This window comes from Lepisma saccharinum, chromosome 28 (assembly GCF_977018435.1).
Source record: "Lepisma saccharinum chromosome 28, izLepSacc3.1, whole genome shotgun sequence".
NCBI classification, from domain to species: Eukaryota; Metazoa; Arthropoda; class Insecta; order Zygentoma; family Lepismatidae; genus Lepisma; species Lepisma saccharinum.
The window spans coordinates 30,498,444-30,513,578 of NC_139256.1; the positions used below are offsets into that span (position 1 = coordinate 30,498,444).

General features: G+C 37.4%; 1 protein-coding gene across 1 annotated transcript in view; it reads left to right on the forward strand.

Annotated features, from left to right (window-relative positions):
- Window positions 1–3,613: 3,613 nt before the first annotated feature.
- The window catches only part of LOC145980704 (uncharacterized), a 75,415-nt gene continuing 63,893 nt past the window's right edge, over window positions 3,614–15,135 (forward strand). Inside the window, exon 1 of the mRNA XM_083113767.1 lies at window positions 3,614–3,687. Within this exon, the coding sequence (XP_082969893.1) occupies window positions 3,625–3,687 (63 nt within the window). The 5' untranslated portion in view covers window positions 3,614–3,624. The remainder of the gene's footprint in view (window positions 3,688–15,135) is intronic.

Below are 15,135 nucleotides of genomic sequence, written 5' to 3' on the forward strand. Positions count from 1 at the left end.
ACTTATGGATACATTGATTTAATATATTTGAACAATCTTATAACGTGCGATTTTGCATGAAATTTTATTACTTGAATCTACATCACTTCATGGCAAAGGCTACAAGGCATTTTATGGGTTGTAAAATTCTGTGTTCGATTCACCGTTCGGTTAACTCTGCGATTTTTATTTCTTATTAAACCGAAAAATTATTTATTGCATTTTACTTATTACGAAAATTCGTATATTATTTGCTTTGCGAAATGTAGAGAATATATTGTTTTTCATGCTTTTTACAAGAATACAACTATGCATGGTGAACAAAAAATAATGTAAAATAAATACTATTCAAAAAAGGATGTCAATAGTATTTATTTGTTTTGTTTCTTGATAATTTTCCCTAAAATAAAAATGTATAACTTTCGCTGTACATGACATTTCGTCGAATATGACACATGGATCATTTTTATGCAAATCCTAGTAAAATGATGAGAAATTCAAAAACATATTCTGAAAAATTATTTTCAAAAATAACATTGTAAAATCATTAGAAAGGAGTGTTATTTTAAAAAATATATATAACATTTTTATTTCTTTAAATTATTAATTAAATACAATACTTAGTTGCTATATATAATAATAATAGGGGTAATCGAACAGAAGTCAAACCTATAATCTTCGGCGTGTAATACTGATAGCCTATCACCGAACCAATTTACCATCATAAAAAAAAATTGAAGTTTTTTTCTCGGAAATTACTGGCTAGTGTACGCTGGAACCTTGCCATACGAATATCTACGCTACCACTACAAGAAGCCACGCCACAATCACAATTTTCGAAGCTGTAGTCTCTCCATGTAAAACGATTGCGTCGTAAATATAGTAGATTTTGCTTAAATGTTTTGTGACATTCATACGACCTTTATTTCATTTGCTACAAAGGAGCGTTTGGGTGTGTTGTTTATAAAGAGGCGGGTGGGGATTATATTTCTAATGCATATTGAACGAATTGGTCTTAACTCATAATCATGCCGTAACAAGGAACGAACTCGTGGGGTAGTGGTTATCGCACTGGGTTGTCACTCTAATGGTCCTAGGTTCAAATCCCCACGGTGGCAAAAACTTTTCGTAAGTTTTATTCGTTCCCATTGTTACTATTTGAATTAGTCTTCTTTGAAACTAACAACGAAAGATTATACAATTAACTCTCTCTCTTTCAAAATGGTAATATGAGGACAGGTTTCTTATTACAAGAATTGGAACTTTTAGTGGTCTCAACGCATCTAAAATCCAAAATACTAGATCGACGTTATTTTCTACTGAATTCTAAATCCGCGTTATACACAGATAGGCTAATGGGGCCTGGACCTACAGTTTAAAGTGAGATACGAACCACTATGTGTCTCCACTTGTTATCCTGCAATAAACGTAAAACAAACAGCTCCCCGCCCCCATTTTTAAAACAAATTTACATTAAATATGGTATTTATAAGATAATCATCATTGATTTGATTGTTTTTATTACTAAACGCCAAATCAAACATTTTCCACAATCACCTCTTCGTCACATCTCACCCAATATCTTTCTGTCCCTCTCTTTTCCCCCTTCCCCACCCCCACACACATGTATCAAAATAAATATTTTCTTAGGTTTGTATGTGTATAAATATAACATTAAATACCCCCAAAAATACTATTTATTTTCTACTTTCCGTCACCCCTCTCCCACTCCCACAACCCCTCATTATTATTGGCGTTCGCCAGACTAAGTGGTAATGTATGGACGTCTTGTAATCAGTGTGTCCTTTTCCGAGTTCCAGTCAGGTCGCATAATGTTTCAGATTCCAATTTAAATGTATCCCGAGTCGTGATTAGCCTATGTGTGCAAAAAGTGATGTTAAAACGAACTCTTGACCTCAATAATACAAGTTGTGTATTTTCTTTCAGCTGTGGTTCCCTCTTTTCGCGAGAAATAACGAATTAATCTAATCATTAACTCAACAAATAAAAATGCATCTCTAAATTAATTAATGAAAACTGTTATTACACCCAAACCACTATTTTATCGTAAATGTAAATGAAATGTCATCTCACGTAGTGAAAACAATGTGAAAATTGTTCTAATGAGTGATACATGATTGTCAAACACATACATGAATACATTATATTAAGCTCGTGAACTATAATTGGGACAATTTAATACTAATTTGAAACGATTAAAGGCAATTAAAACGACAAAGTAAACTTTTGCGCAATCTTTCTGCCGATTCGCATCAGTGAAATAATAATTAACCAATGGGGACGTTATCTCATATTTGGAAATGCTGCATTGGTTGAACTTCCTGTGGACAAGACCGTGAGTCACGCTTCCTGGTCCTCCGAATCGAACTTCACTCTGATTGGAGGATCGTATATTTCACAACACTTTCTTGTTTCAGAGCTACCAACATAATTTCGTAAGACATTGGACTTAGAAAAAATCCATGCGACAGATTTTTTGAACATGACTGTACCAGGACATTAAGAGCATACCCTCGATAGTACGCGGGTGGAGGCGGGCCCCCTTTAGATATGTATTACAATGCTTTACACAGTTCGTTCGAAGAAATTTGAGAATATTGATATTTTATCAGAGGGACCACCCCTGATTAATTATCTGATAAACACCATCGCAATTAAGATGTTAATTTTCCCGTGCAACATGTCTGTTGTCACTGAGGCTGGAGAGCCTGATGACGTTGACAAAGTTCCGATTCATAGTTGGAAATACTTACAGGCAGGAACGACTTTGGCAGGAAGGAACTCTCATTGGCACTATGTTGACAACAGACTCAAGAAGCCCCGCGACCAACAGAACTAGAAGTGCTCGGATCCTATGCTGACATAAACTTTAGTTGGCGATTAACACAATTGCCACATCCTTGTGAGCCTGCAATGCGTTGTAGTTTTCAGGGTGCCCTGCCTGACAGTAACGGCTGACGATTGGGTGGCGAGCCGAGTCGCACCCATTACATCCTCCTGGCAAGAATCCTTGCTGGCGGTGATATCGTCGGAACCACTCCAGGGATATTAGAACGGATTCGAGAGAGCTTCTTGAGACACTGGGGCCGCCATTATGAACTGTTAAAACAACTGCTGTATGCTGTAAGACTTACACAGATTTCTATACGTATGATCGAAACTAAATACCTTGACGCAACAGCCCTCTTAGGACTGGACCTCCCAATTTACTTTTCACTGGGCCATTCGAGATCAGCGCATCGAGTCCCGTCGTTTGAGTTTCAAGACCGAAGCCTTTGGCTACGTGGGAGCTTTTCGATACATGTGGAATTTACAGCTAATCAATTGCGTAACAGTAAAATAGAAATAAGCTATTTTCACTCTGAATTCACTCTAGCAAGCAAAATATTTCGCCATGGTTGCACTTTTTACCAGGTGACAAAAGCTTTTAAAAGTCGTCTTCATGTATTCTATTAACAGTAACATGTTGCAACAAATCACGAACAGTATGACCTTGATGTACATATTTGACGTAAGAGATGAAAAAAATAATTGTCAGTGATACAATATGGTTTCGCTTTTTTTTTTGCAGGTATATAACAGGAAGATGAAATTGATAAGAGTTCTTCCACGTGCAGATCCACCATGGTTTGGAACGTTCTCCTCGGAGTTTATGCACTTCTCTGTGCTTCAGCCCATTATGTCGAGGTAAGCATTACACAGATTTATATAATTACTATAAACTTTTGTGTATTTGCTAATTACGATTTGTATTGTTTGTTGAGGACCCCGTGTAGTCAAGTCTGTTCGAATTATAGAAAATGAGAATAAATGTATTACTCAGTGCAATTTTATCAAATATGACATATTTGTAGAAATGTGCACTCTTGCAGCTTTAATTCAAATATAAAAACGGTAGAATCAGTCCACTGGTTCTCAAGATATTTAGCTTTAAAGACATCGAGACAAAAAATTCAACATGGCGTTGTATCTCAAGATGGCGGTGGGCTATGTCTAACAATTCTACGTTGGATGAATACGTGGGTTTTGTTGCGACCAAATTGTAACGCTGACAGAACCTATTATGGTCCGTGATTGAGCGACGAGGGGAGGGAAGCAATTGGTAATTAAGAGAAAATAATAAATATCTATGCTACATAACAGCAACACAACTGTCCAGATCCGTAACCTATACGGATATATAGTTGTTACGTTCTCTCTTTACGTTGGTTCCAAATTCCTAGTTTTTTTTCCTACTTGGATCCTCTGTAGCATGCAACACGCATTGCTCCAGAATAACTCATGGTAAGTCTATACCGGGTGGTCCATTTATAATGATAGTATGGAATATCGCATACAGAATGCATCCAATCGAAAAATTGCACAGAATAAAAGTTTGATACTATTGAGGGGGTAAGTCAATGCCGCAAAAATTTCGTCACCGCCACCCACCCCTTAGGGGTGGGGGGTAAATTTGAAATTTCAAATGGAACACCCCCTTTCGTTTTTCATATTTGGATTCCGTGTTGAAAAATAATTTTTTGTTTGAAAAATGTTGTAAAAAAATTGCAAACTTCGAACATTTATAAACATTTGGTAGTTTCAGATTCATTTTGTTCCCTTTATGTAATAACGGTTTTAGTTTCCGTTGAGAACATTGCATAAACTAATTTTATTCAAAAACTGTGTGCAAAGAATTCGGCAAAAGAAAATTGTTTGCAATTTATGTTTTTATGTAACAAAAAATAATATTAATTTGTTCCAACTCTTTGGTTTCAAGGAACAATTTCATATGAACAACAAAATTAAGTATGTTACTACAAATTAGTTATCATTTGAGGTACACAAATAAATGTTTAAAGGTGCAAATGTTCAAAATGATGACCGTTCTCTTCAATGCATTTCAAAACACGGTGTATGAAGCTCCACACTGTTCGTCCCAAAATGTCAGGAGTGATAGAGGCACAAGAATAAATAATTCGTGCCGCATGTTTTCTGGCGTTGTAGGAACTTCGTGGTAACACTTTTCTTTAAGTACTCCCCAAAGGCAGAAATCAGGCGACGTGAGATTGGGTAAACGAGCTGGCAAAGAAACGTGTCCTCCACGTCCTATCCATCGACCAGGAAACTTTGTGTCCAACATGGCTCGAGCCTGAATGGAGTAGTGAGTAGTGTATGCAATTGTTCCTTGAAACCAAAGAGTTGGAACAAATTAATATTATTTTTTGTTACACAAAAACATAAATTGCAAACAATTTTCTTTTGCCGAATTCTTTGCACACATTTTTTGAATAAAATTAGTTTATGCAATGTTCTCAACGGAAACCAAAACCGTTATTACATAAAGGGAACAAAATGAATCTGAAACTACCAAATGTTTATAAATGTTCGAAGTTTGCAATTTTTTTACAAAATTTTTTAAACAAAAAATTCTTCTTTTTCAACACGGAATCCAAATATGTAAAACGAAAGGGGGTGTTCCATTTGAAATTTCAAATTTTCCCCCCACCCCCCTTAAGGGGTGGGTGGCGGCGACGAAATTTTTGCGGCATTGACTTACCCCCTCAATAGTATCAAACTTTTATTCTGTGCAATTTTTCGATTGAATGCATTCTGCATGCGATATTCCATACTATCATTATAAATGGACCACACGGTATTTCCAATTGTTGACACAGAATAAAACGTAAAATGCCTCATGAGGCAAAAGAGACTATGTTGATTTTTATACAAGCATCCCTTTATTTCAGAGTGATTTTCTTCCAATTGCAGTTCTTTTCTTATTATCCACCGACATCCTGTTTGAAACAGTGCAACTGTACAAGTGTCAAATCTTTTTCAAAACATTAATATTTTGATTCTTGTCCAGCTATATTACGTATCTGAACCAGATGTGCTGCCCATTTTAACAGGCCTTCTCCCAAAAGAGCTCCCACATCCGAGGACGTATTTAGGGGGATTCAGGAGGTCCGAACCCCCCCCCCCCCGAAAGACTTGCCAAGTACACAAATTAAATTATGAAAATATGCTTTGTTTAATATTTTCTTGTGTAATCGAGGGATATTTATTTTAACTTATTTGAAAGCAGAAAATATTTGCTTTTTATAATTGTAGACTGAAAATAAAAACCGGGCTAAGTGCCACAACAATCTTTTTCCATTTTATTGCTAAAATATGGGCTATGTGGCTATGCCAGTGCGGTAAAAACCGGGCTATGTGATATGGAGTCTGCAAGCAGTTCAAACTTTAGCCACAAGAATGCACCTTGGTCTAAGTGCCACCTGCTGTGTATCAAAATACGGGCTATGTGCCAAGCGCCATGTGACTGGTTTTGTGGTTACTTGGACGTCTTGGAAGTTATTGTGTGCTGCGTTTTGGCCTTAGTTCAGTGTGTAACGTGTGTTGTGGAGCTTGAATAATGGATGTACCTAAAAAACGCCGTAAAAGGGGAGAAGGAAGTGTTTCCCAATTTAAGAAGAAGCGGAGGTGAGAGGTGATTTGAACTATAACAAGTTGCATAGACACAATGAGAAAACACTTTCCAAATCTCAGATTTCCGAAACCGAGAAAATACACGTGTAATACGTGCGATTTGTTACACAACAAAATACAAAATGACCAGAGGAACAAAGAACTACACCGCAACTCACTCGAAATTCACCACAGGAAAGCAGAGCGAGCCAGAGAAATGATGAAACAAGATCACGAAGAATAAGCAGCTCCCATAAGTGATACCTGTACATTTTCAGTTGACTTGCAGCAAGTGTTGTCTTTACCAACATAAACCCACTGCCAAATGTATTACTTACGACAGTTGTCTTGTTTTAATCTGGGTTTGCACATGGGTGAAAACAATCAGAGATTTATGTTTGTTTGGCATAATGGTTTGAGTGGCCGGGGAGGCAATGAAATCGCCAGTTGCATATTGAGAGGCATTAAAAGTAAAAAACAAACAAGAAAAAATGATAGTATGGAGTGACAACTGTGGTGGCCAAAATAAGAATAAGATGCTATTGTTTCTGTGGATATATTTGGTTTCTAAGAACTTTGTTGATGAGGTTCAACATAAGAATGTTGTCCCAGGCCACTCCTTCTTAAGCTGTGACCGCGACTTTGGTCTCATAGAAAAAAGAAAAAGAGTTGAGAAATGTGAGGTTCCCGTGGATGTTGTCAGACTTCTCTCTACTGCTTCCACAAAAAAAAATTCTTACAACATTGATGGATGATGACGATTTTTATGACTACAGCGCAGCAGCTACAAGTTGCCTTAATACGACAACTTCAGGAATTGTTAAGGTTGTTTGGGTCAAAGTCACCAAGGAAAAGCCAGGAACTGTTAACACAAAAAAATTCAGTGACGTTGAACAGTGGGTGAAAACAAAAGTGATTAAAAAGGGGTAACGAATGAAATTATCAAAAACTTTGAACTGCCATGGCTGAGAATGACAAGATTGACGCCTGAAAAGAAGGAAGATCTGAAAAAAAAAAATGATTCCATACCTAAAGGAAGAAAACAAACGTTTTTACACTGAACTGACACAGTAGCCATGGTTTGCAGAACACTTTTTACGTATTAACAGTGTTAATGTTTTTATATAGCCTACAGAAAAGTACTGTACCCTACATTTTTTTTTCACATTAATTATTTCAATAACAAAGTTTTCAAGAACACACTACTTTTTCCTTAAGGTCTACTATTTCAGACTGAAGTACTTGTTTTTTATGTTTTATGAATAAAATTTATTAAAAAAAACTATTTTCTTATCCATAACCTGTTGTTTGCTAACTCTGCACTTGTACATTTTGCCTTTCATTATGTGATACGTTAGAGCACTTAGCCCAGTTTTAATGGCACAGGAGTTGGCACATACCTCATTTCATAAAATGTTCAGACAAAAGAGGTAATTACAGGAATAATATTCCATAGGTAACATTAAGCTTTCATGAGTGTTTCTATGTAAGTGCTTCTGACCTTTTTACGCTTTTTTTGGAAGCAAAAATCACAAAATGTGATACAGACAATGTTTTTTTCTGTTTTTCTCGGAACTTAGATTTTGGCACTTAGCTCGGTTTTTGTTTTCAGTCTACAATTGCTTTATTTAACATTAATTTGATGTGTATGTGTGTGTCTATATAAAAGCTAACTTAGTACAATGACTCCTCTGTTGCATAACAACAACATCATTATTTTATTGGGAGACGCTTGAGATTAAAATATCCTATCGCACTGTCAGGGGGCGTATTTAGGTGCGAGACCCAAGGGTCCCCTCCCCTCCCCCCCGGCAGAAAGATTTTCCAAGCACTAACATTAGTTAAACAAAGTATACTTGTTTTGCATTTGCTGAATAATCGAGGGATATTTATTTCGACAGAACTTTGAATGACAGTACCAAATATATTATAATAAGGATATCAATAGATAATATAATCTGAAACTTTCATTTTCGTCAGCTGGATCTAACATTCTTTCTTGTTATTTCATAAATATTCAATTCTTTATCTGTTTGGCACTGATTTCCTTGCCAGAGTAGTTGCTTTCCGATCTTAACCATGTGCTACATTATGAATACATGCTATTTTTATCCCGTTTTTTACCCATTAATGTAAAAGAGCAATACAATATTAATTTAATATTTATTAAAAATATTATTTTAATTTAATATAATTAAAATGTAATTATTTAAATGTAAATGTTTATATTATTATTACTTCTGAGACATTTGAAAGTTAATGGGATTGTCACAACCCAGAACTGTCCGTGACTACAAGAAAAAGAATTTTCAGATTCGAATGGAAAAGTTAATTTTGTGGATAATTAGAATACTAGATTAGAAGTGCAAATGTATTATTCTACCAACGACTTTCTTCAGTACAAAGAAAACAATAATCTCCTGTGAACTGCACCGTGCATGAAGGCAAATATAAAGAGACCACCAAGAATAGAACCTTTGGCCAAAAGTCTTCGCGCATCTTCTTCCCCTCCATCGGTTGAACTCTGGTCATAAGGAAGCCTGCTCCACTCTGCCCCTCCCCTCCAGTACGATGCACGGGACACGCAGTTCTGCGCAGGTCCTCTTGCCTGTGGTTCCACTATAGGAGGTGTGGAAATTATCTCCAAATTACCAGTTTCACCATAGCTACTCTTGGTGATTGGAACAGCACCACACTCCGGCCACCTTTAGTTCCCTGGGTTACCCTACGGTACCCAAAGTGGCCGGGTGAGCGGATCTCTCCGATGAGAGACGGCCTATCGACTGGACCACCAGGGCAGTATTTTAAAACAAAAGTGTCGATATCTAGAAGATTTAACACAACATGATTTTAAAATTAAAGTAGAAGTATTTCTGTATTCTAAAGATTTATCTCGATGATATAAGAAATATAGAAACAATGAAAATATTTTAAAGTTCAAGTCACCAACCCTGAGACCTTTTGCAAACAAAACCACCTGCATGCAGAAAGCATTGCAAACTCATAGAAGTAAAATAATCCACACGAAAATCCAGCGTTGTTACAGGATTCATTACGTAAGGTAAAACAAAGGCCAATTTGTAGCATGGGATACGCTGCCGCAAATGACGTCTCACTTTAAACCCAATGCTATTTCTTTTGTACTTATTGCTTCACCTTTATGGTTAACTCTTTGCACCAGTAATCATTTCCCATAAATTTGGCTTCTTTCTTGCATGCGAATTGAATATATTTTACTTGCATTTTTTTTTAAACAAAATGATATAACATGGTAATGTATATTTCTAAGGTTTGATATAGATAGGAGTGTATTTGAAATTTGTTTGTAGATTTTATGTAAATTGTATCTTATGAAAATAAAACGTTGACATCTCAGAAATTGATAATTTTTGGAAGTGGTAGTACCAGTGACCAACGACAGGTGCGGTCCTCCATTCATATTGGGAGTTAGGCGTAGAGCTGACAACTCTGCACTATAAAAGACACGTCAAGAAACAGCAATATGAGGCCATGGATGTTCCCAAGGTAAAATATTCCGGAGGTAAAATAGTCCCCCATTCGGATCTCCGGGTGGGGACTACTTTAGGAGGTCCCTGGACTAAGGATAAGATCTACATTAGGAATAAGGATATTAAATTAGGCACCTGGAATGTTCTGAGCCTTTACCGGCCTGGGGCATTTCAGTGTACAGTTAATGAGATAGTGCGACGGACTAAATGAGATTAGATTAAATTTATTAGTTTAAACCCAGCAGCAATGACTCAATAATTGAGTCTCATCAATCTTGCGACGGGCTCAATAAGATTATTAGCTTTACGAAATTTTGCCTGATAGCGCTGGTGACGCGTGCAGATCGCTGGAAATTTAATTTCTATACCTTCAGATTCCAAACAGTAAATATTTGACTTACAACTAACAATAACCACTTTCCATAATAACGACACTAACCCAATTTACTGACACATGCGCAATTCCCCCCTCTGAAAAGGAAGAATTAAACATTTAAGCATTGTCACGAATAACCAAAATGAAAGTATATGTTAAAGACTGCAAATATGAACACCAAGAAACAATAAACTCATTTATTGAGTTGAATAATTACACCCGTATCATTTTTATGAGAGCATTATCTGTCATCTGATTTTCAAATACTTTAACAGAATTTTTTCAACCTTATTGAAGCATGTATTGTTTTTAGTATGAAGGAGAGTATCTCCTTATTGAACTATGATATACGAATCAACTGACAATATGTTGATCGTGAAAGCCACCATATATGGTCATGTGATCTTCAAGAACTTATCAATACCAAATGCACACCATGCAAAACATACTGCGAAAATATATACATATGGTATTTGTGATCGACGAGAAATTAACAATATCAAATATACATCAAACCAAGCAATTCTGTGACATATAACGTCCAATATGTATCATGGCCAAATCATCACTTTATATATTATCAAATGTCAAACGCGTTTCGCTCAAGCTGTCAAGAATTCAAATTTCAGACTTCAATGGCGTCCATTTTCCTCGCGTTCATTCACGCGGTGCAAATAACGATTTGTTCGTTATCCAAAGAACCACACTGACCACACGCTAGCATGCTTCGAAGTACATTGACCGACGGGTAGATCTACCTACAAGCGTTGAAACATGAGCTCATGCAATACTAAAAGTACATATGCAGCTTACCTCACTTGAGATATCACGAGGCAAAATTCACTCCTCATACCACCTTGTTATGTTTCAGTATTCCAAATCCCGCTCGCATTCCCAATGATCCGTGTTCACTCCAAAACATTGGCTCATCGCTTCTAGCCCTATGGCCAAGTAAAGTAATCGTGCAACTCAGGCGTCCACGCAGAAATTTGCAGATCTTGGTCACCGTATATTCATACCGATGCCGTTTGTTCAGCGTCCATTCTCCCGGAATCCCGCTTTTTTTTTCACCTTTCTTCTTCTTCCTTTAGTCCTCGTTGCCCCAACCTTTTGTGCAGAGCACGATTGTCTTTACCAAACCAACAATTTACTTGATTAAGAAATCACACGTTAACAAATATGCGTATGTGTTAAGAATCTATTGTAATGCTTATTAAGATAAACTTTTTGCTGTTAATTAACCAATGGCATCTAGACCAAAACGCTGTAAATTTTATTATTTTGCGCCATTACTGCGAATTGCCCATGCGTGCAGTGACCGACACATCAAAATGTCCTTGTGCATAAGGAAACCGCGAGAAAATCGGATATCAAACAAAGGAATTTACAATTTGAATGCGCACAACGGTCAGAGCCATCTAGCGATTCTTCGCGTAAGTACTAAAGCAGCAAAGTTTTTATATTGCATAGGCATTCCACCTATCGTGAATTCTCTGCACTAGACGAGTTCATCGTCTTAGGATGTGAGATGGGCTACTTTACCCATACCCGAAACTCAAATTACCAGAAAGCCTTATGACAGTTCGTCATAAATGGCGCCCAACATAGGGCTGAACCCTCACACAATAATTTTGATACAATACTAATTTTAGACTTACATCAAACAAACATTCATATTCTACATATTCACTAATATACATATTTAATATATACAGACATATTATTTTATAGTTTACAATATGAAACATCCCGGATCACCAACTCTGGTGACTCCGTCATTCTCCCGAAAGAAGGAACCCCGCATGTGTCTTGGTGTCTTGCAAAACATAGTGGCTTGTATATTCTTGGTTGGAGCAGGAAACAAATAAATGCCTAGGCCCACCGCAACATTATACTTACTTGACTATTAGCCCGCCGCAAGCATAACCTAACTTGACCTTTACCACATCATACCTGCCCTCACCCGCAAACTCAACATAGCCCCCATGGAACTACCTAAACAACTTTTTATTTTGCTTCTGGATTCATTCTATCTGAGCGAATAACTATTGTAAATGTTTCACCTTATATTGGAGCAATCAGGAAGATTTCAGGCTCATCTCGCATGCTAGTACGCCGCAGAAATTTCACGTACTTGGTCAACTCGCCCGCCACAGGCTCAATCTCACTTTACCCATACGAGAAATTTTAACCTTGAACTTCCCCTACCCCGCCTTTATCTACACTGTCCTTAACTACCACGTCTGATTTACAACTAAACCCCATCGTCTGTAACATTTCATCCACACCTTCCAAATTCAAATCTAGTAATCTTTTCACCCACATTTTTACCTTGTCCTCTGAACAATTCCAAACTTTACAATTTTCTATCGACTGGTGATCCAATTTTTCTCCTGTCACACAATCTATCAATGAAAGCGTGGAATCTTTACTGTTCTTAACACAAAGATAAGGGCCGACAAAGAGGTCACAATATTTCCTTATCACCTTATCTCCGGTGCCACTTAAGATCTGATTCTTAACGAATACTACCATTCCCTCTCCCACTACAGGTTTCACATCCATCTTAGCATTTTGTTGCTTCAATTTATTTTGCCTTTTACTGAGGCTAGACAGATTCGCCATAACTAGCTTGTCATTCCAAGTGACATTGTTAGCATCGACCCCCAGCGTCGGTATATCGGTCAAACTCTTTGTCATGTTTAATCTCAACTCCATTGGAGAATATCCTGTTTGTGAAGAAATGGAACCATTCAGAAGGCGCAGAGCTTCAGGTACTCTTTCCGGCCATTTGTTATGATTGGAATTACAGAGTATTCTCATCAAACGGTTCAATTCCGAATGATAGCGCTCTACCCAATTTGAGCTCGGATGGTACACCGGAGTGTAAACAAGTTGTACCCCCCATGTTTTCATTGCATTCTGAAAATGTTTCGACTTAAATTGTGGCCCATTATCAGAAACTATCCTCTGAGGAATGCCCAAATGAACAACGTACACTTTTGACAATTTATTCACAATGGTATTAGCATTGCTATTAACCACCGGGTATGCCACCAAATACCTTGTTGCTGCATCTAATACTGTAAACAAAAATCTTTCTCGCTTAGGCCCCAGCGCAAACGGACCCTGCAGATCAATAAACAAAATCTGCCCTGGCATATCTGTGAAATGAGACCTTGCAACAATTTTAGCCGGATGTTTGTTCGGTTTTGTACGCTGACACAGCTCACAGTTTTTTACATACGACTTAATATCAGACTTCATCCCTTGCCAATAGAAAACCCGATATAAGTGAGATAAAGTATTAGCAACACCGAAGTGTCCCATGTCATCATGTCCAGCCATCAAAACTTTATCTATCAATTTGACAGGAATACATATCCTGTGACGCGAAACATCATGGAAGTCTTTAATATAAAGAACATCCTCATTTAAGCAGTATGCTCGATTCCAAGATCTTGAGCGAGAATTGATCCTTTGACTTACCCCCTTAAGATGATCAATAATTTCTCTCAAACTCACGTCATCACTCTGTAAATCAATCAACTCCTCCTTGGTGAAAATTGTCTGATTTAAATGCGTAACTACAGAAACATTTACCAGAAATTGGGAATCAGGTGTATCCGGAAAGTTTCTACTAAGGGTATCTGCCAAGAGGTTGTCCGAACCCTTGCAATATTGCACGACGAAGGAATACTGTTGGATCTGTATAAACCATCTTGTCAGCCTGGCATTCCATGAATGTGCAGATTCTAACCACGTGAGTGATTTGTGGTCAGTGACAACAACAAATTGTCTACCCTTAAGAAATGTGGAAAATTTTTCGATCGTATACAGTATAGCCAAAACTTCGATCTCAGTTGACGTATATGACTTTTCGTATGTTCTAAGCAACCTGCTGACGAATCCTAAGGGTTTCATTTCCCCATCCGTAATCTGGTAACAAAAGCCCCCTATCCCCACAAGAGACGCATCCGTTTGAATATAGAACGTTTTCTCAAAATCTGGAAAGTTAAGGGTCACTTCATGGACTACCAACGCCTTCAGGTGCATAAAAGCTTGTTCAGCTTGTGTGGTCCAATGCCACTTCGTCTTAAGTTTTAATAGTTCATATAGCGGTTGTGCCACCATGGCATAATTAGGAATATACTTCGCTAACCAATTAAAACATCCCAGAACCCTTTGCAACTGTTTCAAGTTTTCAGGTTTGTGTAGGTTAACAATGCTTTCGACGTAGGAAGGATCTTTCTGGAAACCCTGTGTCGTGATTATATGTCCCAAAAACTTCAACTCTTGCACCGCAAACCTACATTTTTCTAACTTCAACGTAAAACCCGCGCATTTTAATCTTTCCAAGACCAGACTGACATGCCTTAGATGTGAATCAAAATCTTTAGATTTGATGATGATATCATCTACGTACACCACAACAAAATCTAAAAATGATCCAAGTACCCTATTCATGACATCCACGAACACAGCCGTGCCGTTCACCGAACCAAACACTACTCTTTTAAATTGGTACAGAATACCCTCAAATGCAAATGCCGTGAATTTACGACTGTCAGTATGTAAAGATACTTGCCAATAAGCGTTTCCTAAGTCCAGCGAGGTGAAGAATTTGCAGCCCAAAAATGAAGTTAACAGATCATTAATCTTCATTGGCGTAAGTTGCATGAGTTTAACGTGTTGATTGACCTTTTTCAAATCCACACATAATCGTATCCCACCATTTGGTTTAGGAACCACTAGTAAAGGCGAACGATATTCGGACTGTGAAAGCTCAATCACCCCCCA